Source organism: Cheilinus undulatus, linkage group 23, assembly GCF_018320785.1.
Source record: "Cheilinus undulatus linkage group 23, ASM1832078v1, whole genome shotgun sequence".
In the NCBI taxonomy this organism is placed as follows: Eukaryota; Metazoa; Chordata; class Actinopteri; order Labriformes; family Labridae; genus Cheilinus; species Cheilinus undulatus.
Window position 1 is genome coordinate 20,733,026 of NC_054887.1, and position 24,667 is coordinate 20,757,692.

At 38.0% G+C, this 24,667-nt stretch overlaps 1 protein-coding gene across 6 annotated transcripts in view; it reads right to left on the reverse strand.

The window, feature by feature from the left end:
* znf800b (zinc finger protein 800b) overlaps positions 1-24,667 on the reverse strand; it is a 53,207-nt gene that overhangs the window by 18,557 nt on the left and 9,983 nt on the right. For 4 of the 6 annotated variants that reach the window (XR_005991569.1, XM_041780953.1, XM_041780955.1 and 1 more), the window contains exons 1-4: positions 12,100-12,200; positions 8,024-8,336; positions 4,913-5,008; positions 1,019-1,162 (exon numbers count right to left, since the gene is read on the reverse strand). Coding sequence is in view for 5 of the 6 variants with exons in the window: in XM_041780953.1 (XP_041636887.1) it covers positions 1,019-1,162; positions 4,913-5,008; positions 8,024-8,336; positions 12,100-12,156 (610 nt within the window). In the remaining variant the exon portion in view is untranslated. Of the gene's footprint in view, positions 1-1,018; positions 1,163-4,912; positions 5,009-8,023; positions 8,337-12,099; positions 12,201-24,667 lie in introns of those variants that run through there. The other 2 variants (XM_041780958.1, XM_041780956.1) reach the window with 1 other exon arrangement.

Sequence of the window (24,667 nt, forward strand, 5' to 3'; positions counted from 1 at the left end):
AAGCTTGGACACCGTCCAAACACAGTAAAATTTAAAATGATTTCAAAAAGTATACCCCTGCTTCCAGCATTTCTTACAATAAATCAATATGTAAAATATTATGTTTTTTAAGGCTGCCATATTCTTTTTAGGCTGTTCTTACGTCAGTGTTGGGAAAGGCCGATAAGTGTGCCAAGCTGAGTGCTTAAACATTGGGATAGTGGGGGTCCCCATTCTCTGGCACTGTTATTTTGGGGGTCCCAGGCTGAAAAGTTTGGGAACCTTTGCTGTAGGGGAATTAAACTAGATAATCTCACAAGAATCAATAAAAAACACAAAGAATTAGTGTTTGAATAATGTGTTGAGGTTTCTTTTCTTTGAAGGCAGCATTTAAACTGGCCCAAGCTAGGAAGCGCGTGCAGTCAGCTGGCCCGGAGTCTTCTGATCATGTTTTCAGGTCAGTAGGCCAAATTGTCAAGTCCTGTTAATTCACTTGTTATTGCACACTCTTTGTTGAAAGCACTGGCATTAACTATGAAGTTTTTGTGTTACGATTTCTGCTAGTATATCTAAAATGTTCTTTTAGTTCTGCTGACCTTTTCAAACACACTCTCTAGAATGTTCTAAATAAGTAAACTACATTTATTATTTAGGTTAGACACACTTTTTGGAGGAAAATGTTGGGAATATATTGACAAGTATAGCAAGCTTTTATTACCCCTTTCTGTCTTTGGGTTTTCCTTTGAGACTTCCTCTGATTCTTGTTGCTCTTTGGAGCACAATACTTTGGCTATAAATGCAAATTAATGTTCCTTAAACTTGTGTTAAGTCAAAATATGATCAATTATTGATTCCACATATTACAGCTGCAGTTGAGCTTTCTTTATACAGTTAAACTCTTGAGAATGTTGCGGATGATCGTGTGCTGCTGTGTACCACACAGAAATACACAAGTTTACAGATGAGACTGTGATTGCTTGCACGTCCTATTACTGACTTATCTCAAGACATTAGATGTAGATGCTGTTGCGTCACTAACCATCAGGTTCAGGCAGCCGTGACAGGCAGTAGTACTCTTTATGAGTGATGAGGTTGGGCAGGCCTCTGAACAAACTACGACACAGTTTACACTCAAAGATGGTGTCCACCTCCCTCAGGAGCATGTGCCTCAGCTGGCTGGTACCTGCAAGACAAATAAATAATTCAGCAAGAGAATTATAAACACATTTATACATAGAACACAGCAAAAGGTAATCAATCCCTTTATAAGGGGAGGATTACAAAGAAGCACTGCCAGATGGACCCAGCAATATAATATCATTGTAAATCTGAAATTCACTACCTTGCATGTTCACTCTTAGTTGCTAGACAGGAGTTGTAGAGTAGTTAACTAGTAGTGATCCTAGATTAATATGATACAAAAAACAAGAAGCAAACATGTCTTGGTAAAAAAAAAAACAGATGAAAACAACCACAAACTAAAGAAATTTAGGTGATATTTTGTTAGCAATATTTCCAGTGAAAGAGGAAAAATGAATGCTGAACAGCAAAAAAAAGTCCACAAGTTCAAGTCTTTAAGAGGCCTTGGTTGATCCCGGCCTTTGCGTCACTGCCATCACATTACTTCCTCGTCTTTGTCGTCAGCATGCTGACTCATTTGTCCAATGCCAGATTTGTCCATATAGAAGCATTGAAGGGTTTGTTGGGATTTGTGACTCATATTTGCACACAAATAGATAAACTGCTCTTTCTACTGACAGCATCAGCTGTACGCTCTGCTGGACTGTGCACACAAAAACACACTTTATGAAATCACTGACTATACACTGTCGTGTGGATTCACACAGATGTCAGAGCCGACACATTCGTCTGTCACACAGCATTTACACACACGTCACATGCATTGTTGTGCTCTTTCACATGTCATTTCCTTCCTCCTTTTGATTTCCGTGGCCTCGGCATACTTAGCTGTTTTCCCACTTGCACAGTAGAAATGCAGCCTTGGTGTTCTGAGGTAAGATTGCACACCACAGCAGCTAGGGGTAACCCTGCCAGCCAACAATATTATGGATGTTAAAAGGTTGATTCTTAACATCTGTGGTTAAACTGCATGTAGACAACATGAGGAAAAGCAGCATATTTAAATATGCAATGTTTTGCCTCACAAACCTCTTCAGCTCTTGTGTAACAAAGGAATTAGAGTTTGAAGAGCCTGCTGCTGTGTAAATGCAGAGCTAATCTCTATAAACAGACTGCAAAAGCTGTAAGCACACATGAACATGGTGTCAGAAGTTTTCTTGTTTAGACTTTAGTCATTTGTAGATGCAGTATTGACAAATTAGGTGTATGTTCAATCTAAAAACAGAGCAAAGTTTCTAGCTAAGAGGCAAGCTTTCCTGCGATGTGTGAAGCAGGGATATTAGTCTTCCATGTGCATTCATCATTGTTTTGGGGTTGAGTCAGGGCTGAGCATGCAGCCAATTTTAACACATTTTGGTTGACTGCAGGAAAACAGTTATTAGAAAGCAAAAGAGGCTTAACCACTGGCCTCTCTGCTACCCTCTGAAACATGTAGCTTCTTATTAATTTCCCAAGATATACCTTGATGTAAAAGCAGATAAAGATCAGACAGCATTTCATCTCTCAACCCAAACCCCATTCTTGCACAAGAAATTGCAAGTTATATAGTTAACCATAATCAGTGCACAATCTATAAAAACTAAAGATCCATTATCTGTTCTTTCTTTCTTTCTTTCTATAAGTTTATGACACACTGGGCCTTGATTCACCAATGTCTTCTTAAGACTTTTTCAACATTTGTTTTAAAGGATCCTCCGAAGGAAAAGCTACATTAAATTGTCCTCACCTCTGTTCTTACATCTATGAATGCCGTGATGGACCAGATGGAAGCTTGGGCAAATTCTCTGAATTGCACAGAACAATACCCCTAAATGTACATGTAAGGGCATGAGACTACAGGGTTGTGTGCAAATACAGAAGGCAAACAGGACTAAGAGGAAAAGTAGTGAGATATCAGTAATCTCCAAAAAAAAAAAAAAAAAAAAAAAAAAAAAAAAGTTAAGCAATAGCATACTGGACTCTAAGTATGCTATTATATCTAAGATTTGATGAAAACCTATCTTACTCTTAAAACTGACACTGTTTAGTAACGGAACATCATAGGAACATACTTTAATGCTGAGTTTATATTCATAAATTAACATTTTGCAGTTAAGATCAAACGCTGCGTGATTGAGAAAGAAGCTGACCATTTTTAAATCATACAGCTTTTTCTAAGAAAATAAAAGTTTTAAAACAATAAAAATAGGGCTGGGCAATTAATCGTAAATGAGATTAAATTGCAATATGGCCTGCTGCAATTTTCAAATCGCAGATGGTGCAATATTTCTTTAACCTGAAATTTGTGACAAAATACCAGTTTAAAGGTTGTTTCTGCAGCAGAGATTATGCGTTACATATCATGCAATCAATCTAGTATCATAATTTAGAAAAGTGTACAAAAAATCTTATTTTCTTCATTTTTGTATGTTTTTAATGTTAAATATGATAATTAAAATTAAAATGATCACTCCCTTTAATACAACAGTTCATATCCAATTTGCAAGATGAGATGAAATCATCACAATTAGATATTTTTTCACAATTTTCCAACCCTCGTTTAATCTAATATAGTGTTGGCTTTAGTATAGAATGAATTCTTGCCTGTTTTTGTGGCAAAATACAGTACTGTGCAGAAGTTTTAGGCATGTAGAGCGCTAACAGTTCTTCACAGCTCCTGATGTTCCACAACCCCGGGCTGAAGAGAGGACAGAGGGCGGCCAAAGTCAGTGTCGACACATTTGACATGTACGTGTGTCGCTCAGCAGCCAAGGTAGAGCTTAACAGCATTTCTTTTGTCTGGGCCTTTACACCCCTTGTAATACGCCCAGCAACCACCATCAGTTTTCAGGTGCTTAGAACATACACACGACAACCAGGGGGTTGTGGCAACCCTCCCACCTGCACTAACAGTACCCTTGGCTATGTTTTAGAGCCACATCTACCCATAACTCCACCCTAAAGCTATGGTTCTTATTTTGTTTTCATCTGATTATTTTCCCATGTCCTTACATGTACAAAGACATCCAGAGCATGACCTGGGTTGTGTCAATCCTCCTGCCCTCCCAATGGGGCCCTCAGGTGGGCGTAATCGCCATTACACGCCATACTTCAGCCTCAAATTTCAGCCCAAACATGCCTAAAACTTCTGCACAGTACTGTACATGAGATGGAACATAAGAAATAATCGCATATTAAATCGCAATCGCAGTATTGGGTAAAAAAAATCGCAACGAGATTATTTTCCCAAATCGTTCAGGCCTAATAAAAATGCAGTAAACTATTATTTAGATTCATATGATACTATGTCTTTTTTAATTTAACATATTCGAGAGCCATTAAGGGCAAAAAAAGTATCATGTCAAATTGGCACTCAAATGTGCATAAGAGTACTGTGGTGTATTCTTAGATGAGAGGAGATGTTTTAAGCTAGGAACAGAAACCATGATAAAGCTTTGGTGAATGTCAGAATCTTCTTACTGCTTATACATGTTTTAAGCTCAAAATATCACCCATTGCCCCCTTTGGTTTTAACATTAAGTGAATCCTACAAACTTTCAAATGGGATACTTTTTACAGATTTCCTACAGATTCACCTCATTAAAACGTGGTCTACATCAACTACATTCTTCTTGACAGTTTTGTCAGAATATAGCAAAGAAAGTGAACACGTTGGGTGATCCTCCACCTGCCATGTTGGTGTTGTTAATCTTGGGAAGAACCCAACCCCACTTTTCTCTCTGTCATAATCCCATTGTCAAATCATGATTAATCAAAGACAGTGAATGTATGATGCATGCACAGTGTCACTCACCTGAACGGAAGCATTCAATTATCTGCTGAATACCGGACTTGGAGGTCTGCAGTGGCTGCTGGAGCAGAGGAGGATCTCCTGGCTCCCCACAAAAATCTAGTGAGCAAAAAAAAAAAAACAACACGAGTTAGAAAGTCTTTGAGAAATACAGCATCACCTTGGAAAGAGACAAATTACAGTCAGAATGGGGCACTGATTCACTCTGACCTCATTTACCCTCTGACACACACTGAAACAATCCCAGATACTCAAGCCTAATAGTGTGATTTGACTATTTCATGATCAGAAAAAAAAATACGACGCCAGCACTGAGAGATAACCCGACATTTTTTACTCATTAAATCACTGTGATGCTTGTTCAGAGGACTTTAAGTGGCTGAAGTGGGACTGTTAGCAAACATGCAGTTAGTGGGCAGAGCTGATGATGCGTTTTTGTGCTTGGTCCAACACAGCTCAAAGCCAGAGCAGCATCTGATACAGAGTGACACTTTATCAGCTGAAGCAGAAGAGCGACAGGGAGCGACAGTATTGATGTGTATTGGAAAATGTTTTGCCAAGCTCGATTGAATCACCAGAGAGTGCAAGGTCAGCTGGAAAACCGCCATCCTGCTGCTGGCGGAGATTGACTATTTGGTTTGATTTACTGACCGGCTTTTATACTAGTGTCACTCTGCTGCTTTTTATAAACTGATTGTCAAAATATTACTATAATGAAAAACACCTTTTGACCATCACACTGTGGTTGCATGTTTATCTGTAAACAAATCCTACAAATACACTAAGCATCCAGGACAAATGCAAATTTAAAGTTTAGATTTGATTGACTGATAAATGATCAAAATGCTTGAGATATCAGATTTTTTGGGGATTTTACACACCATAAACATAAGAAATCTATTAAAGTAAAAAAACAAAACAAAACAAAAAAAAACAACAACTTTATAACCAAAATACCTTTAATACTGTTTTATTTTTTTGGCTCACTAATACCAGTGCCAGCCTATTTTTTATTTATGTATGTAAAAGCATTAAACATGAAATCACAGGAGTGAGGTTTGGGGTTTTATATTGATGCAAGCTGATAGTAGCTCCATGAACAAAAATGGGCTTCTAAGATACATTGCAAATGTAAAACGCCCTCATTCTACCTGCTGTTATGCAAGCCTTTATTAATTTTTTTACTCAACAACTTGTCAACCCTTCAGGCACAAATGAATTAAAAGAGAGGGGTAAATGTCAAGTCATGCTGTTGCAGAGCCCCTGAAAACATTCATCTTTTTTCTCACATTATGATATGAATAGGGTGGCTGGGAGAACATCAGCTTTGCTAACGTTTGGGCCCAGTGCTGTCTGGGTCAGAGCTCCAATATAACACAGTAAATGTTTCCAGCTGAGATAAATATTCAATGTTTGTTTGGCTTTGGAGCCACAGCCAAAAAAACTGCAACTAATGTTTAGCCAAGATGCACTATTGTGGATCAAAGGGCTATGATGGCAGCACGTAGAGTAAATCATTTTGTCTGCTTTCTTTGTTTTAATTGGCGAAGTTTCGCGTTTTTAGTGGAGTTGTTCTATGCAAGTTACTTTTGTTCAGCCCAATATATGTTTATAGACACACAATGATGTAGAGTAATGTGTCTGCTTGTGTATGGTTGAATGCTGGGGGAGAGGCAGACAAAATGCAAAAGACAGACAGACAGACAGACAGGAACGCCCAGAAAGCAAACACAGAGGTAGGGCTTGAAATGTAAAAGAAAGTTTAGCGACTTGGTCATTCAAGGTAGAGAAAGAATGAGGGAAAGAAAAAGAGGTTATGCATTAATGTGTGACAGAATGTATTTTCCTCACCTCCTCCCCCCTTTATCCCTCCCATACAAGTTGCCATAATACCAGTGCGGCAGGTCATTGACCTGCCGACCTCCACATCCCCCCTCAGCAGGAGGGTCAGAGATCAGCCAATCAGGAGCATCAGCTGAAGTAAACAGCCTCTTTTTCACTGTGAGTGCTGAAACTTCTTGCAGTTAGAAATTAAGTCCTAGAAGCTAAATTAACATCTGAATTAAGAGAGCAACATCAGACTCTGGAAGAAAGCAGCGAAGGGAGGAGGAAGATCACAGGCAGCAAAGCCAGACTGAACTACAGAAACATGCCAGCATTTAACAGAAATAATATACCTCTCTTATGTAAGATCTGATAGTCATGAAGTTCATCATGTGATCCAAAAACATTGAGTAAGCTTAGCTTTAGGGCCTAATAACAGCACACTTAAAGAATAAAACAACATTATAGAGACAGATAATGGTGGCTTTGTTTCCAACTAGTTCATTCCTCAGGAGTAAGTGATCAATTGAATTATTCAAGCATTTCTTTTATGCTTTCTTTAAAATATAACTTCACTTGTTAACTTTTAGGTTTCTTAAGCTATGCTTACTTCATCTAATTTGTCAGAAACCAAAAACACCTAGCAAGTATAACATTTAAAGTTGTCAGAAATTTCTATTATTCTTTTATTGAATTGTGTTTTGATTTAATATGATCATGTTTATTTTATTAAACTACAATATCAAAGAGTGCTGAAGCTGTAAAACAGCCATTTCACAAAACATGCACATTAGAGTGAAAGAAATCCATCCTAGACATTGTCTTCAAAAGCGTTTCAAGTATTGTGTGTCTATCTATCTTTGTTGTCATGGTAATAAATCAGATATAAATATAGTTTGATTGTTACTAATATCATACTGAAGTTTTACATTCTGGTATCATGATAACCTTGATAAGATTGCTTTCCATGTTTGAAAAGCTAAGTTTTACGCCTCTTCTAACGGGATGTATTGTCTGTTTAGGACTATTTCCTGCTCAGTTAGGGGTCTGAGTCAGTGCAGTTCTCCCACAGTGTACACAGTGAGAGTAAACATCACTTTCAAGTTCCTCAAATCATTGTAGTTGTCACACTAAATCCTGTGTAACAAATTCAGTTCCTTATAAAACTTTCATATGTGTCAGACATAAATGAACGGCTGAAGCTCCACAGGAGGCTGACAGACAGTTTTAGCCCGTGGGTGTGTGAATCACAGCAGCAGGAGGTGCAGATGGAAGAAAAACTCTCCCCACCTGTGTCATGACTGTTGTGCTGAAGTTGCTCCTCAGTCTGGCAGCTCTGGTCTCTCGTCTGACTGCTGTTACTGCCGTGGGGCTCCGGCAGCAGAGGAGGAATGGGCTTCCACAGAGGTTTGGTCTGCAGGTGGGCAGGAGAGTCGCCCTTTTCCTGAATGTCCATCGGGGTTTCCTTCTGGTCTGTGCTGTTTAGAGGGGCCTTGGCTGAAGGAGGAGTCTGGAGCTGTGCTCCTTTTCGGGGCTGGTCCTGGGGTGGATGCTGGGCATCTAAGCTGAGCTGGCCTTCCTCCATCTCCTCCTCAACACCGCTCTGTGGGGACAAGCCAGACATGAAAACATGAGTTACTGAAAAATTTAACGCATGTCTGGAGGGTTCAGCAAACAAACTGATACGAACAGATAAATATAGTTTAAAAGAAAATAGGAGAAATTGAATTGAATAAAGATTTATACACAATTCAACTCATTTTATAGCCCGACATGTCCAACAGACTGTTTCACATCTCCAGGGCATTATTTGAGGGAAGGACAGGACCTTTTGAAAAGAAATCTGTCACATATATTACAGGCACAAAACATATGGCATAGTAGGGGTGTGCTGCCCCAGGGAGCAATCTACATAAGTTGAGCTGTGATTTTAGCTTGCTATGGAGCCAGTTGGTAAATAAACTTCTGCTTAAACCAGTCAGGTGAAGAGTGAAAATAATCTTTTCCACCAAGAAAGCCTTTAGTGTGTTTCTTTACTCTTTCTTTTATTAAAGAAATGTCCAGTTCTATAAAACTGCAGCTACAGCTGCATCAAGGCTAATCTCTTTACAGGCCGCCACTTTTTACAGTCTTGCAGTACAACCAAATCACACCTGTAGCTACTTCCTTGTTCTCCTCAGATGATTGTCTGGTCATTTACTGGCCAAAAACAAGTGCTTCAGACTGAATCTTTGCAGGATGGGTCCGCCCATGCAATCTGATCAATCCCTTGGCTTTGCAAGGTTACCTATTTTATCTGAATCAAAACAACAGAGTGTGCTTTTCATAGTTTCTCTTAGGTCATGGCTGCAAAATTAATAACATTATTTATTTATTTTGAAAGTAGTTACTCCTTTCTTTCTATTTATCCATTTTAACATGTTTGGTTTAAAAATTACAGAGATCAACAGTGTTCAAAGGTAAAACAATAACTTACTGCTGTAATTACATCAAAAATTGAATTTGACAAAAAAAAAATACAAACTGCCCTACAAGCTGCCCTTTAAAAATACAATCAAAGCACAATCTGGCATTTGTTTGGTACTAAAATGCATCTATATGCATGGCATCAAATATTAGAGCAGATCTAACGTGTTGCAACCAACTTAGGTCTTCATCAGGGCCACTGTCAGCTGTGGCTTGAAAACCTATGTTGAGTTACACTGTTCAACTTTGCATAAAAACTTCACCGAAATCCTGCAGCATTCCTCCAGTTGTCTCTGAGGAACCCCTTTGCAAGATGAGTTAATGTATAAGGACTCTGTAGATTGTAATAGTTGTGTTTTTCATTATGTTTTATTTTCATTTTGTTTTGACTCTTGTTTTCAATTTTATTTTAGTTTTTATTCCTTCTGAATGTTGGTTTCTTTAAGTTCTGTGTTTATTTTTCAAAAATGCTAAGTTTAGTTCTGATTAGTTTTAGTAGTAGTAGTTGTCAGGGGAAAGAGCCAAAAGGACCAGAAAAAAAGTTAATATCATATCATTTTTAAATATATACTCCTTACTTCTTTTAATGCTGCTTATTCTTGATACTTGAACACAATTAAAAATCTAAAATTACCATTGTGTGAAGTCTTGATCAATCAAATCAGGCCATTTTATTCCCACACTTGGGTGCAAGGGGAAAGGTTCGCTTGGCCCAACATTTTTACTGTAATGCTGGAGGTTGAATTTGATAAGATTATTGGAGATATGCTGTAGAACATGTTAGAACATGAGCTAGAACATGTAAAAAAAGAACTATTTATTCATGTGTGTATGAAGACTTCATGCCACTCCTGCATATTTCACTAAGTCATAACACTAATTTCTAACTTTGTCAATGTACAAGCTCATACAGAAACAAACCTTAAAGGATATCAGCCAGTATCATGCTGTCAGAGACTATTACTAAGGATATTTTGCCTCTAATCTAATTTTGTTTTAGTTAGTTTTGTGCACACAAATCACAGTGTTAGTGGTTCTCATTACCTTTAGTTTACTTTTCTAATCCTGGTCTGACAGTTGTATAAAATACCGACTCAGTAAAAAGAAAATTGGAACACATGAAGTTATTAAGAGTTCTTTAACACCTTGGTTTTTAGAAGAGGCATGAACATGTGAAAAACAGTTCTTTTACTCCCATGTTTCTAGCGTCCCAGGATCAGGTTAAGGGTTGGTTGGGAAAGCAGCACACTTTAAGACCACTACTAGATGACATCAAAATCAAAAGCATTAGCACTTGAGAGCAATAGATTTGTATTTTCTAATCTAATATAGAGGACTTTACCCTTATCTTGATTTTAGATATCACTAACATCAATTCTGCAGCCTTATTATCCTCTTAATCTCCATGTTTCTTTTTAATTAGACAAGAGCGTGTGACCTACTGAATGCTAGATACACTTTAAACTCTTACAAAACACATGCACACAATCATAATGATGGAAATGGGTGATAAATGAATATTCAGGAACCAAGCCCAAAAAATAAAGAGGTGTTGAGTGGAAAAAAAATCAAACTAATGGGCAGCAGTGAGGGGTCACAGCAGGTGAGAGAGTGCATGCGCACTGTGCGCCAAAGTGTGTTGGTGGCTGTCATGTCTCCTAAGCATCCAGAGATTTTGCAGGGGGACATTAACCTTGTCGCACAAACCCACCCTAGAGCTGATAAGTGACTCCACACGTCGACCCATCATCATGCGCACATGCATCCATCTGTGCAAGTGTTCAGTGCGTGCGTGTCTCCTGACCAGACCTCCCTTTTCTCTAAATCCCCAATCTTTCCTGCCGTTCCACCCACCAATTTATCCTCATTTTCTCCGTGTCTGTCTCTCTCACTTCTCGTGTCCCTGCTGCCCTTGAAGAGGAATAAATGACTCCAGCGTTCAGGAACATTACAGCACATCACCACAGGACAAGTGGGCCACTTGGACAACTGTGTCACGTTTATACACACATTCAACACAAACACGCTGCAAATCGCGCAGCAGCGTCAAATGATTATACAATAGCTTAACGGCATGTAACATATGCTCAGTGAAGCCATCTGTGCAGGAAAAAATATCTATGCCTCTAAAAGTGTCATCTACTCTGCAGAAGTCTGGAGAAACCAGAATAGAACACGACACAAAGAGGAGCAAAAGTCATTTCTTTGATAAGATTCTCTCAGTTTCTGCAGGAGAAAACTGAAAGTGACACCCAGAATATCTTTTTACTCCTGATACAGCTATCATGTGGACAAGTGGATAAAATAAGCCAGGGGTGTTCAAATTGTGGCCCATGGTCTATTATTGATGGGCCTGCAGCAAATACTAAAAATGAAATTAAATATGTCCCATATTAGAACATGAAGGTTGTGCTTGATTTATTGAACTTCTTAGTTTCTGCAATTGGTAGTTGTACTGTATATATCTATAAACAAACATTTTGACAAGATTAATTTATGGATGTGCTTTTCCGTGACAAAATTGAGACATTGCTAAAAGTAAATGACAACCAAAATAATAATATCTTGATTCATTACACCCTGATGGACTGTGCCAGCAAACAGTAGTACCAATGGCATTCCTTAGCTCCACCATCTGCTCTGTCTCAAGGTTCAATTTACAAAGCATATCACACTAATCATCTTCAGACACCGACATCCTGTAACATCTAGCAGCTTCCTGCAGATTGCTCTTGTTTTCTACCAGTTAACAAAAACAGAAGCACTCAGATTCTGCATGTACATTATTGACACAGTGTAGGTTCACTTCTGACTGGTACTAGATGTTAAAATGAAAGGTAGCACAAGTTAGGAATAGAGACCGGATAATAACATCCAGGCTATGTCATTTTTTGCAGTACCTGTCTGTGCTGACAGAGAGAGCTCTTCCTCTCAGCTGACTTCTGGACCTTCACCATGCTGCCAAGACCAGCCTCCAACACCTCAAACTCTCACCTGTAACCTGCAACAACACTCCACATGAGCCAAGGGAAAAGACAAGTCTTTTCCATTTTTTCTCTCATATTTTGTGCAAACAAAGCTTTTTCAACAACTACAGATAATTTGAAGCATCACTACAGCTGTACACAACCTATCCAAGGTATCACTGAGAAAATTAAATGGAAAAAAGTGCAATTCATGTTTGAATATAATATATAATAAAAACCATAGAAAATATAACTCTCTATTCAATTAGCTCTACTTTAGTTGCCATTATGAACTTTAACATTAAGGTTTGGACAGGTTAACGTTTAAATGAGATTTTAAAAACAGCTTCAAACAGGAGGGTTCCCATGAAAATTATCATCTGCCAAAGAGACTCAATGTTTTCTTAAATATTTCAAATCAGTTCCCATTTTAGTCAAAAAGATCAAACTAATTAAAGTCACAAGAACTTGGAACAAATTCTTTCAACAACCACAATTTCCTTCTGTTGCCAAACAACTCATCAGCGACACACTTCTGTGAGTATATTTTTTGTAAAGCATGTATAATACATTAGAAATCACACAAGCAACATCACTCCTTGGTGGGTTTACTCGCTGCAGAGTGTTCAGAAACCACCAGACCACAAACAGGACATAAATATAAACAGAATTAAATAATTTAAGGTCACAGCAATGATTTCCCACTATGCTAATTTGGCTGCTTCTCATACTGCTGTCAGGGAATATCAAACCCATGTTACCTTCACTATCACTCTGCATGAGGCGCACTATCCTTTCTGTGTGCGTTTGAATGAGCACACCAGCCTTTCTAACATGGCTTCTACTGATGCCTTACCCAGAGGGCTTTGCAATGCAAGTAAAACTGGTACTGTATGGTATTTGATCTTGATTAGAGATGCATGATATTGGATTTCTGCAAATATCAGATATGCTGATAACTACAGATTCCATTTAGCTGATGTAAGTCATTATTAACAGCAAATATCTGTGGTAAAAACAGAGAGAAATCTTTATATCTGGTGATTACGCTAACAATATCATGCATCTCTACTCTTTTTCATTATGTCTTGCAGGTCATTAAAATCAAAAACACAGTATCTCCAGTATTAGCATATTACATTAAACTAATCAAATATTGATTTATGATAAAAAAATGTCAACCATTTAAAAAGTAGTTTGATTGATGCAATCAATACTTTTTACCACAGCACTGTGGCTTGTGATGGAGGCAATCAGCCAGTGACACTGCTGGGGTGTTCTGAAGTCCAGGGTTGATAGCAGCCTTCATCTCCTATGCAATGTTGAAGCAAATGCTTTTCATCATCCACTAGATGATATTCTGGTATTTAGGGTATCTTTTTTCTGCCAATCCCTACAGCTATTAAAAACAGCTCCTAAAACAATTGAGATCGAAAAAAGGTTTATCAGCACTTACTTAAAATTTGACAGAATTATGGAAGTCGAACTGTAGGCCAATGATAAGCAAATACAATGCATAACAAAACACATATCCATTAGTCCATTCTTGATTAAAGCTGTTGTTTTCTGATCAACTCCCTGATCCGGGATCTTTTAGAGTGTAATATTCCCTACCTGAGAATCAAAGTAAAAACCCATTTCCTGCATATGTTCTTCACCATTTATGCCATAGTATATTAGCATTAAACCCAGTGATGGAGAACATAAGAGTGCATGAGATATGTGGCAAACTATCGCAACCACCGCCTTGTAGCTGATTGTAGTATTGGCAGATTAGGACTGATCTCACTGGTAAAGGATAAAATTTATGTAAGGTTGAAAGAAAATGAAAAAGTTTTAACTAAATTATGTTTATTAGACCAACATTTTCAGTTAATTGAAAATCAGGACCCCAAAGTGTCTGTCAAGGGAAAAGCTGGTCCATGTGCAGATGTAAATGACAACTCCTGCTCTAGATAATACCCTATAGATCCTCTGTGGAGTTCAGGTTAGGCTAACAGGCTCCCAGTCCATCACAGTAATGGTCAGCAAACCGGTTCCTAATCCTTTTGGCCTCACTATGGGCAGGGGCCTGGTTGTGCTGGAAAAGGAAATCAGCGTCTCAATTAAGCTCGTCAGCAGACAGGAGCAAGAAGTGCTCAAAAATTTCCTGATAAACAAAGTCGGCCAACAGCAGCAGACGGCATGGCAACAGTCTGTTGTTCAGTGGTCCAAAGTCCTGTTTTCAGATGAAAGGAAATGTAGAATTTTATTTGGAAATCAAGATCCCACAGTCTAGAGTCAGAGTGGAGAGACATACCATCCAAGCTGCTTGAAGTCCATCGGTAATGACTTTGAGTGCCAGGTCTTGGCTGGTGTTTGTTCACAATGCAAATGAGCTGAAGGCCGCTATCAAAGCTTTCATATCAGCTCAGAGGTGCCACAAAGCGACTGTCTCCATGCCACGCCACACTCATCCGTGCAAAAAAAATTTGAATAAATGATATTCATTTTAAAGATGCATCTGTGTATGTGGTTCTACTAAAATACATGTCATTTTATGCATGCAGTAGTGTTGTAGTAAACTCACTGACAGAAACATAAGTTACACTAGATGAGTGGTGTAGTCGTGCCTGGAGGAGTGGATACACTCTTATACTACTCTATATTCTTTAGCAGTGTTGGAGGCAATGCATCACAAAGCTAAGCACTAAGGCAGTCAGAATATTACTTTTCGTTGCTTTTGCCATCTTAAAGGAGGAGATTCCAAAGTGAGTATACCCCCAGGAGACTGAAATACGCGTGGATATTCTCTGCTTATCCTCTTGCACACAACATTGGTAGATATACGTCAGGATTAATGAACATTCTTTTCATTTCTGGTAGAATTCTCTAGTTCATGACTTATTTCTGGCATATAGAGATTGTGTCAAGATCAATACTTCCTCTGAGTTTTTCATTACACTGTATTCCCTGCTGAGAGATAAATGAAGGTCTCTGAGATTAATTTACAGTCTCATTATGAGAAGTCAGCTCCGAGTCCCCACTTATTGGCTCTATCTTAATCATATTCATGACCTCATCTAGGAAATGTGAGCTTCATTTTAGTACATAGCTCAGCATCACTTGTGAAACTACATTTTCTGCTGCCCTCTAGTGGCTGTTTGAATTAAAACAGCTTAGTCCAACTCAGCCACATGCACCTGACACCATATTGATGCTCAATTTAACTAGATCAATATGACAACTGAAGCTGCACTCTGGAAACGTTAAACAGCCTCACTGATTACTTTGTTGTTTTTTAAGTCATGCTTTCCTGCGAAAGTTCAGGATTTGTTTCCATCAAAGTTAGCAAACTGACTCCAGACATTGATAAATGGACACTTTAGTCCTTTCTTTGTCAGGTGGATTAGCTTTTGAAGTCTCAGGAGTTTAAACAGTGGATTTAGAATATCAGGGACAGGTCACAGGTCATCAGTGCAGTGTGCATTACATAGAAAAAGTGTAGAGAAAACGCACAAACATTTTGAAAACCAGATAAATACAGCAGGATGGAATAAGCAAGAGGCCATGTATTTCCTGATTCAGATTGAATAACCTTTTTGAAGACCTATCAAGACACTGAAATCTTCAAAGTTCATGTTAAACAATCAAGACAAATTAAACAGATAGCTATTTAACAATAAAACTGTTGGGACATTTAGATCCAAAACACTTAAAAGTTAATTGTTCAAGCTGCACAAGCCTGCACGTTCACGTTTCACTGATACAGCCCAAGTTACCAGATCTGTAGTTCTATCAAAAGTCCAGCAGAGGGAGACAAAGCTTTCAGTTAAAATGTTTTTCTGCTTGAAAAGTTTTGTAGTCCAGTGATGTCTCCAAAAGACATGACACACAGAGCTCCAACTAACGCTCATTAGGGGCCTCAGAGGGGGCTGTCCTAATATAACATGTGTTCTAACACAGTCTGTGATTTAGCTGTGATGTTTTATAGAATCCTGCCCTGTAATCAAGAATGACAACAGCAAAGAGGAGCAGGTGAGGTGAACACATTTCAAAATGACAGAAAAACACATTAGTGTTATTGTGTGCCAGGGGATGCATCAGCACAAAACCATCATATGCATGAAAAGCCAGCAGACTTAGTGATTTAAGACTAATTAAATATTTTGCAAGATAACAGCTGTGTAAATATAACACACAGGTATAGTGTCGCTACAAAGGTAACACTGATCAGAGAGATTTGAGGAGAATGAAAGACAAACATAAAACAGACGTCTGCACCTGTGATTTGGAGTAACAAATGAGGTCCAAGCATCAGTCACACATCTGTTTGACTTCACAACATGACATACCAGTAGTTTAAAAAAGGGTTTTCAAATATTCCAATGACTGGACCTCATCTTCTATTTGGTTCTAAATCACAACATAATCATGCTCATAGGGTAGTTTTCAAAGTTTTAACAGACATCTTCAATATCAGACACTGATAAGAATACAAAATTGGCTCCATCTATGACAAATGACAAGATTCATGAGCATCCCTTCCTGCTAGTCCAGGGTTTGAAAATTCAAGAATGAAAAACCATTTACAGTCAAAACTTCCCCCCTAAACAATTTTCAAGTTACACAGATGACTACAGCTATTGTTTTTCTAATTTCTAGACAAAGGGATAAAACATATAACACAACAAGGAGTTTAAGAAATGAAGTACATAAGATTTTCAAACACCAGATGTGACCCACCTACGTACATTCATGAGTTTAGATTCAATAGACCAATTAACACCACGTTTTCCTATCCATAATCACTGTATACCTATATAGTTGGCACCTGGATTAAAAAAATAATAATTTTAAAAAGTCCTGTCCTCTAGAAAAACTTTCCTTTAACTTCAAAATTCAGGCCAGATGCATGAGTGTGGTGAGGATGAAAAATTAAAACTATATAGTGACACAATAGAGGCTGCTGAGATACCAGGTGTTTAAAAAACAGGATGATTTCTGTTATTCCAATAATACTGTACATAGAGTCAAAAAGCATCCAGACTTCCAAAAACTTTGTTTATGGAAGAGGAATGAAGCCATAAGAAAATAATGCTGACAAATTAAAGACAAAAAAATAAGAAATGATCAAATATGAGTTGCCTGGTAGGAATGTGCAATGCTTTTCCTGTATTAAAGTCAAATTTCATGCAACTTAGCCTGTATCTTGATTTAAACTTATTTTTTCCTTTTTCATAAATTTATAACCAATAAGAATTTTTCTTCTCTTAAGTTGACCAATATTTTAGGAGTGCAAACATCTTTTCCATTATTCCAGGCCATAGAGAACTATTTTTTTCTAACTGGCCCTGCTTTCTATTGAAATGCACATGCTTTCTATTTTGTGCCATGGTATCAAAACAGGTATCAAATCATTTGCTTCTCACCAGAATTTTCTCAAAGTTTAAAAGTCAGGTTTCCTGACAAATCCAACTTAACAGTCACAACTAAAGCCTTAAACAAACAATAGACCAAACAGAGACAGTCTTTAAGGGATCAAAAGTGATACCAGCCAGTAACACTGAAATTAAAAGTCACTTATTTGATATTATATGAAATGTGTGGGTTGTATTCTGAACGAGTGTCAGCAGGAAGTGATCTGAGACGTTATGCTCCAAACCACAAGTGCATAAAGTTCTGAGTAAGAGGTGAAGGCATGGGTGAGATTCAGCAGGCGAAGAATAATATGGGAACTTAATGACGCAACAGGTTTGCTTTATTGAGATTTTACTGTAATGGAGAGACAATTTATTTCAAACAGAATTTTCAGAAAAATAATTCATATTCTAGAAAATGAAGAGCAGGCATATTAGTGTGAAATGCTGCTCTCCAGGTTCTATTTATATCAGGTAGGGAGATTAACCATGGCCATTAACTATAATGGGAAATTAGGACTATCCAACTTACCAGCCACTCAAGATAGGAAACAACCTCAATTAAAAAGGTTTCATTCCACTATTTAAAGAAAATAAAGCTCATTTTAGATAGCAGAACACTTTAAAGCAATGACAAACTTCAAACCCTCTTTTCTCAAACACTACATTACTCTCAGTTGTAAGTGTGAGTGAAATTGACTCTCTTATGTGTTAGTGTGTAGCTCCATGGCCCCGATGACCTGTCGAGGATGTTTCTGAGTGTTTAACCTGGTGCATGCTGGGATAGACTCTAGCAACCTGTCATAGAAATCAGCAGGAAATATAAAGATCAGAGAATTCAGACAAAATGAGGCTGTGAAGATGGGAGATGTAGACGGAAACTTCAAGTACAGCTAAGCATTAAAACAAGTCAAAGGGCTTCAAGGGAGGAGATTTCTGTATTCTTAGACTGTTTGGGCAAAATTTATACAAACAAGCCTTTCAAGTTAAATTGTCTTCACCAAAATGTCTCATGAATGTCAGCTTTTCTTGAGTAGGCTTAAGTTTATCTGATGTAGTTGACACTGTGATTAAAATTTTCTACTACTGTGAAAAGCAGAACATCCTGTCATAAGAATAAACAATACAAGTAACACATTTTACCAAATTAAATTGGACCTAAATTGCACTTGAAATGTTAAATTCCTGCAAAACTTTGCGTTAATGATGCTTGACAATCCTCCTTAAACATGCATTGCCCCCTGTATGTCAAATGTCTGTATGGGACAACTTGGTCAGAAACTCCCTAATAATCAGCGATAGAAGTCTGGATTAAGCGCACATTGGCTCACTGTTTCTCCCTCACTTCAACACATGCATAATTGCACATGCATTCTCGCAGGTGTGCACCGCAGTGAACAGCAGAGGTGACTATCTGACATCGGACATACTTTTCTCTGTATGCCTCCTGCACATGATAGAGTAGCAATTGACTCATACTGTGTGTCATTGATTCACTACACGTCATTTATTAATGAAGCTCGATCATAAGGGAATCCCAGCGCAGTCGTGAGAAACATTTCAAGAGTTGTTTTGGCAGCGCTAACTTACAGTTAAAAGATCCCACACGTAGAATTAGAGATATGGAAGGAGGCAGGGCAGGATAAGCTGTGTGCATGAAGAGGGAAAAGTAAATGTGGATAATAGAACTAGAGTGCAAATCTCTTCTTGATTCACAGCCTACATTCCGATATGCTGACAACTCATAAACGTTTTGGCCTGATTTGATATGATCTGATTTAATACAGCTCAGCGTAATGCAAATTTATTATGGAAACCAAATTATATTTTTTGCAAACAAGTTCACCTGAAGTAAGTGCCTTTGAGTTTGTTATTTATAAAGAGACAAAATCCCAGGCCTCTGGTACAGACATTCTGACATTATGTTTATGAACTGAAGTCTTCATCACACACACCTGCCCAGGTGTCTCATTTTGACCGTTTGTTGGGGGGACAAATAAGGCTTAATGCAAGTTTAAGCAAGGAAAATGTTTCATTTCCATTCATTCTTTCATTCATTAATAATCACTCCCTCATGTGTCTCCCTTTTCCCTGCTCTGGTATTCAGCTGGTATGGGCATCTACTGCCTGGGCATCTAATCCCTTTTTGCCATAACCTCTCTTGATCCAATCATCCTGCTGCTGTCATATTTCTAGGGCTGACAACTTTCATTCGATTGGTTGGTTGTTTGATCGAAAAGCTTCTGTTCGACCAAGATCACCCTGGTCAGTTAATTGCCGCCTCCCCCCCAAGAGGCTGATCAGGGGACAGAAGTGAAATGCGCAGCTGACTAATATAGAGAGACGTGCTGCTGGGGACAGGAGCAATGCAGCTCTAGGAATAACAGGTAGAGAGGCACACAAAGCTACGCAGAGTGGGATATTTTCTGATTTATTACAGCACTAACGCTCAGAAACAACACATCAACTCATCACAAAGTTAGAGGCTGTTTGTATTGAAGTGGTCCTACTGAGTGTCTCTACTCTGCCCACCCTCACTGCATCAACTCCCGCGGTCAGTTTAATTCAATTGTCGGTAAATTGGCTGCGTATTATCATCTCTTTTCATAATCACCTTAAAGTTTTCATGTTAGTGTTAGCTTCTCTTACAGACAGGCAGGAAGGAGAGGTGATAAAAGGCGATGTCTGCTGGTCATTGGGTCCCAACGAGCGAACTTTTTCCCCTCTCACCTCCGTAAATAAACGCTGCATGCTGTCTGCTTTATGCTCGTAAGTTACACGGCTCGGGCTGGATCAAGTGATCCTGTAAATAGTTACCGTTATAAATGAATGAAAAACAATGATCTGAGGTTATTTTGTAGGCTGTATAAGTTTAAAGAGTTACCGTGCCGGGACCACGGAGATCAAAGGCAGGTGCGCGCTGATTGTCTCTCAATTAATCATTTTTTAGTATGAAATGATGATCCTAGAAATGTATTAATGCTTCAAAAAGGCTTATGTTCATTTAAGGATCATTTAGAGCACCAAGCAGGTGCAGTGAGGAACCTGGATGGATTAAAATAGTCCCCAATGAGGTGATTTTATTATTATTATTTTTTTTATTTTATTTTTTTTATTATTTTTTTATTTTTTTTTTATTTTTTTTACCTGAACGACCAATCAATTAATTGGTGCCTGGGTGTGATTTTGGTCGACCACAGCCCTACATATTCAAGAAAAAAAAATCTGCCCTCCTCTCCTCCACAGTCAGTCTGTTGTTTCAGCACGACCGCTGCAACCCTCCTCCACCCCAGCCACCTCCATTAAATCTATCATCGTTAGACTTGTTTTGAGTCTCTCTTGATTTAAATATCAAATTTTGTTTTAACTGGTAAATAAATCTTTGCCCTTGAAATCCTGCTAACAGTTAAAGCTAAATAATTAATTTCCACATGAAGCACAAATTAAAACCAGCTTAAAACAGAGGAGGTTTGTGGAAACACTGACACAGCTCTGTGTATCTGTTAGTAAGCCTACAGGAGATTAATGAGTGAAAATAAAAAAGATAAGTCAGTCATTTTTTCTTTTCTCACAGTTTCTCTGATTGTAGATATTTAGTCTGTTGGGCAGACATCGTTATATCCACTCACCCTGCATCTGACTGTAGTTGTTAGTTTTTGTTCTTGAACTGATATCCAGTTCAGTGAAATTCCACCATGTAATCCCGATCAAATGTATTCATAATGTCACCAAATCAATCACTCTCAACAAGACATCACCGTTGTAAGCCCCAGGAATGAAACAAGCTGTAGATGCCATAACAACCAAGGACTGCCAAACTGTGAAGAGACTGAGAAAAATGTTCAGTATTCAGATTTGTTTGTGCTATGCTGGTGTTAGTATCTTATCTAAACTCCTGCTCTGCTGTCTCAACAGGTAAGATTTACGCACTGCCATCATACTTATTCACCTTTCTCCAATGCACACAGATGGACCGACAGACATTTGGAATGCTTTCCTTCCTTTCTGTTAGGTTCACATGACTTGACTTCTGACTGGGAGAGCTGCAACTAGAAGACACTTTGTTGATGCTCCATGTAGCCCACCTAGCTACCCAGCAAGCACCTACACTAATATAATGCTTGCTTAAAAAATAAAAGACCAACTCAAGTTGTGTAAGTTTAACAACACTTATCTAGAGCAAATGCAATACATTTTAAGATAATCCATCATGCTGCTTTTTAAACCTATGCCATCTGACACTGGAAGCATTTCAGAGAAGAAGCAGTGAACACATACATGTGACTGCTGATTTAAAGAATAGAGAAAAATGAAAATTAGGATCAAATTGTGTGATTATACCCAAAATTGAATGACCAGGGGTGCAGATGGCCTGGTGGTTTAAGGGAGCCCTATGTGCATGGTCAGCCCGGGTTCTAGTCTGGCCTGTGGCACATTCCTGAATGTCTCTCCCCAACTCTCTCTTCCCTGTTTCTGAATCTGCCCACTGTCCTCCTCTGTCAGTGGAGGCATAGAAAGCCCAAAAATAAATCTTTAAAAAAATGAAATGAACTATCTAAAACTTTTTGTTACTTTTTGCAGCACAAGTAAACACATTGCTATGTCTTGTACTTTCCTTAATGACCTTTCATGCTTTCAGTGTTTTATAAGTAAGGCAAGAACAAAGTAAACATCCTGCTGACTTTTAATCATCAATTATATAGCTCACTCTCAGTTTTTGTCATGGAAACTGTAATTGGAAACCTCTCCTCTGCATGCAGTAAAATCTTTGTTTGACACTGAACCAATGGCAGTGATGACAAGCATTTAAATACAAATACAGAAATAATTGATAATCTTCTGATGATCTTGTTTGCTTTTGCTGGTCACACAGACATCAGTATTGGTTTCAATCTGTTTTCTTAACCTGTCAAAAACGTATCATAGCATTGTTAAGCTCTTGAAAAAATCCACCCTAAGTGAAGAATGACTTCAGGCTCTATTTATTATATTTGTAATTAGAAATTATTTCTAGAAAAAATGCCAGCTACATGTCATCAGAGTACAAATACAGGGACAAGCATAAAGTAGTATTTGTTCAGCTGCCTGAAGTCATGCCAGTTTGTAAGAGAAAGAGACCTGACAAACATTAGGGGTCATTCATGTGAGAATTATGGATACCTAAGAGTGAAAACCTCACAGTAAATATTCAGTTTTTAACTCTGGCAGCTGGAGCAGAGGATGGTAGTACTCAAGTGCAGAAACTAAGACAGTGACGTGAGTAAATTTCAATGACAACAGGTGCATCTTGTTTCTCTCAGGACATGGCTTCATAAGAAGCAGAAAGATCAGATAATGTGTGTTATTTAAAAAATCATAATCTTACAGACTGGAGCTCATTTTTGACATGTATCAAAAGTAATGTGTTCTTTTAACATTAAGCATTTGCACCTTTCTAGATGGGACTATTTGTTCAGTTATTATAGCCCTATTTGCATGAGATTTGTACCATCTACAGGCCAAACAACTTGTAATTACAGCAAGGGATATCTGTGTCTTAAAGTTCTAAACTTCAGCAGATAAATAATTTATAACATTAGGATAATCAATATCTCTTCAAAATAGGTTACCACAACCTGATGTTAGAAATAATTGGGTTCACCATGCCCTGTAACAGTGATCCTAATGAGGCTGTCATGCAGCACCCTGATGATTTCAATTGGAAATGTAAGTCATTTGATGAAATTACAGACTTCAATTCCACTAGCAAATGTGTCTCACCAAACACTGTCACTGGGGGTAATTACCAAATTACCAGAGGTCTCTAGGTTAAAGGTAATACTAATACTGTGCAAACAGGCATATGTCTACATTACAATGGGTTCACACTTCGGGGAACATACACAGAGCTGGAAAAAGTACACAACTATTGTACTCAAGTATTAGTACAGTTACTCTGGTTACAATCTACTGAAGTAAAAGAACTGGTCTATTACACTACTCAGGTAAAAGTCAAATATATTCTTTTTAAAGTTTGTTTTAGGTACTGAGTGCTGAGTAGCTATGGAGGAGTTTTAGAGTAAAATATGATCCTTCCTTATTAGCAAAAAAAAAAAAAACAAAAAAACAAAAAAACAAGAGAATAGATCTCCAACCAGGTTGTTCAGGTGAAGTCACACCTCTATAATAAAGTGAAATACACAGCAAAGTCAACAGTGTTAATTAAACTCATGCAGAGTTTTATCTAACACTTTAAAAGTGCTTATATTGGTCTACAACACACATAGTTAAACTACACTTCTGAAAGTGGTTTACAATATGACAGAGTTGCTTTCAAGTAACTCTTCAAAATCTGTGGCAAGAAAAAAGCAGAGAGTCAACCTCATGGAAAGACAATACTGATGAAGAATATGCGCTGTGTCCTTTAGGAACACTTAAAGTCACAAGTGGGAACTCTAACTCAGTGGTTAACTTCACTCATGGTGCAACTGTGTCAAACATCAACAACAATCCACCAGAAACAAGTGAGTAACTACATTATACCATACGAAATGTATGCTTGCTTTCTTGGGAGTCGTGCTTTTCTCCATGAGTGAAGGTAATTTGTGCTATTAAACAATGAAATACCACTAAATTATATCATTTTATGGATGATTTTACCACTCGCTCTCACTCTTGTCATTTTACACTAGAAGCGTCTTATCTGTGACTATATTTTGGTTAGTTTGGATTTTATGTTCTACTAATTAGGATTAACCTTACATCTTCCTGGTGCAACAAAACAATGACAACTTAAGTATAGGGATGCTCTCTCTCTCTCTCTCTCTCTCTCTCTCTCTCTCTCTCTCTCTCTCTATATATATATATATATATCATCGGCATGATCATTAGAAGATAGCTTATAAAAGAAATATTGGCATCGGCAAATATGAGCATTTCTGCTGGGATACTGGCTATAAAAATCTGCTGTAAATATTGGCCATATGGACAAATAAGTAAGTGGATTTTTAGGCTGAAACAACAGACAAACAGCTGAAGCCTTCTTCTCTATTAGTCATCATTCCTTACACCTTAAGGTGTGTTTTTAGGACTAAAATTTAATGATGTGTTCATCCATCCTCAAA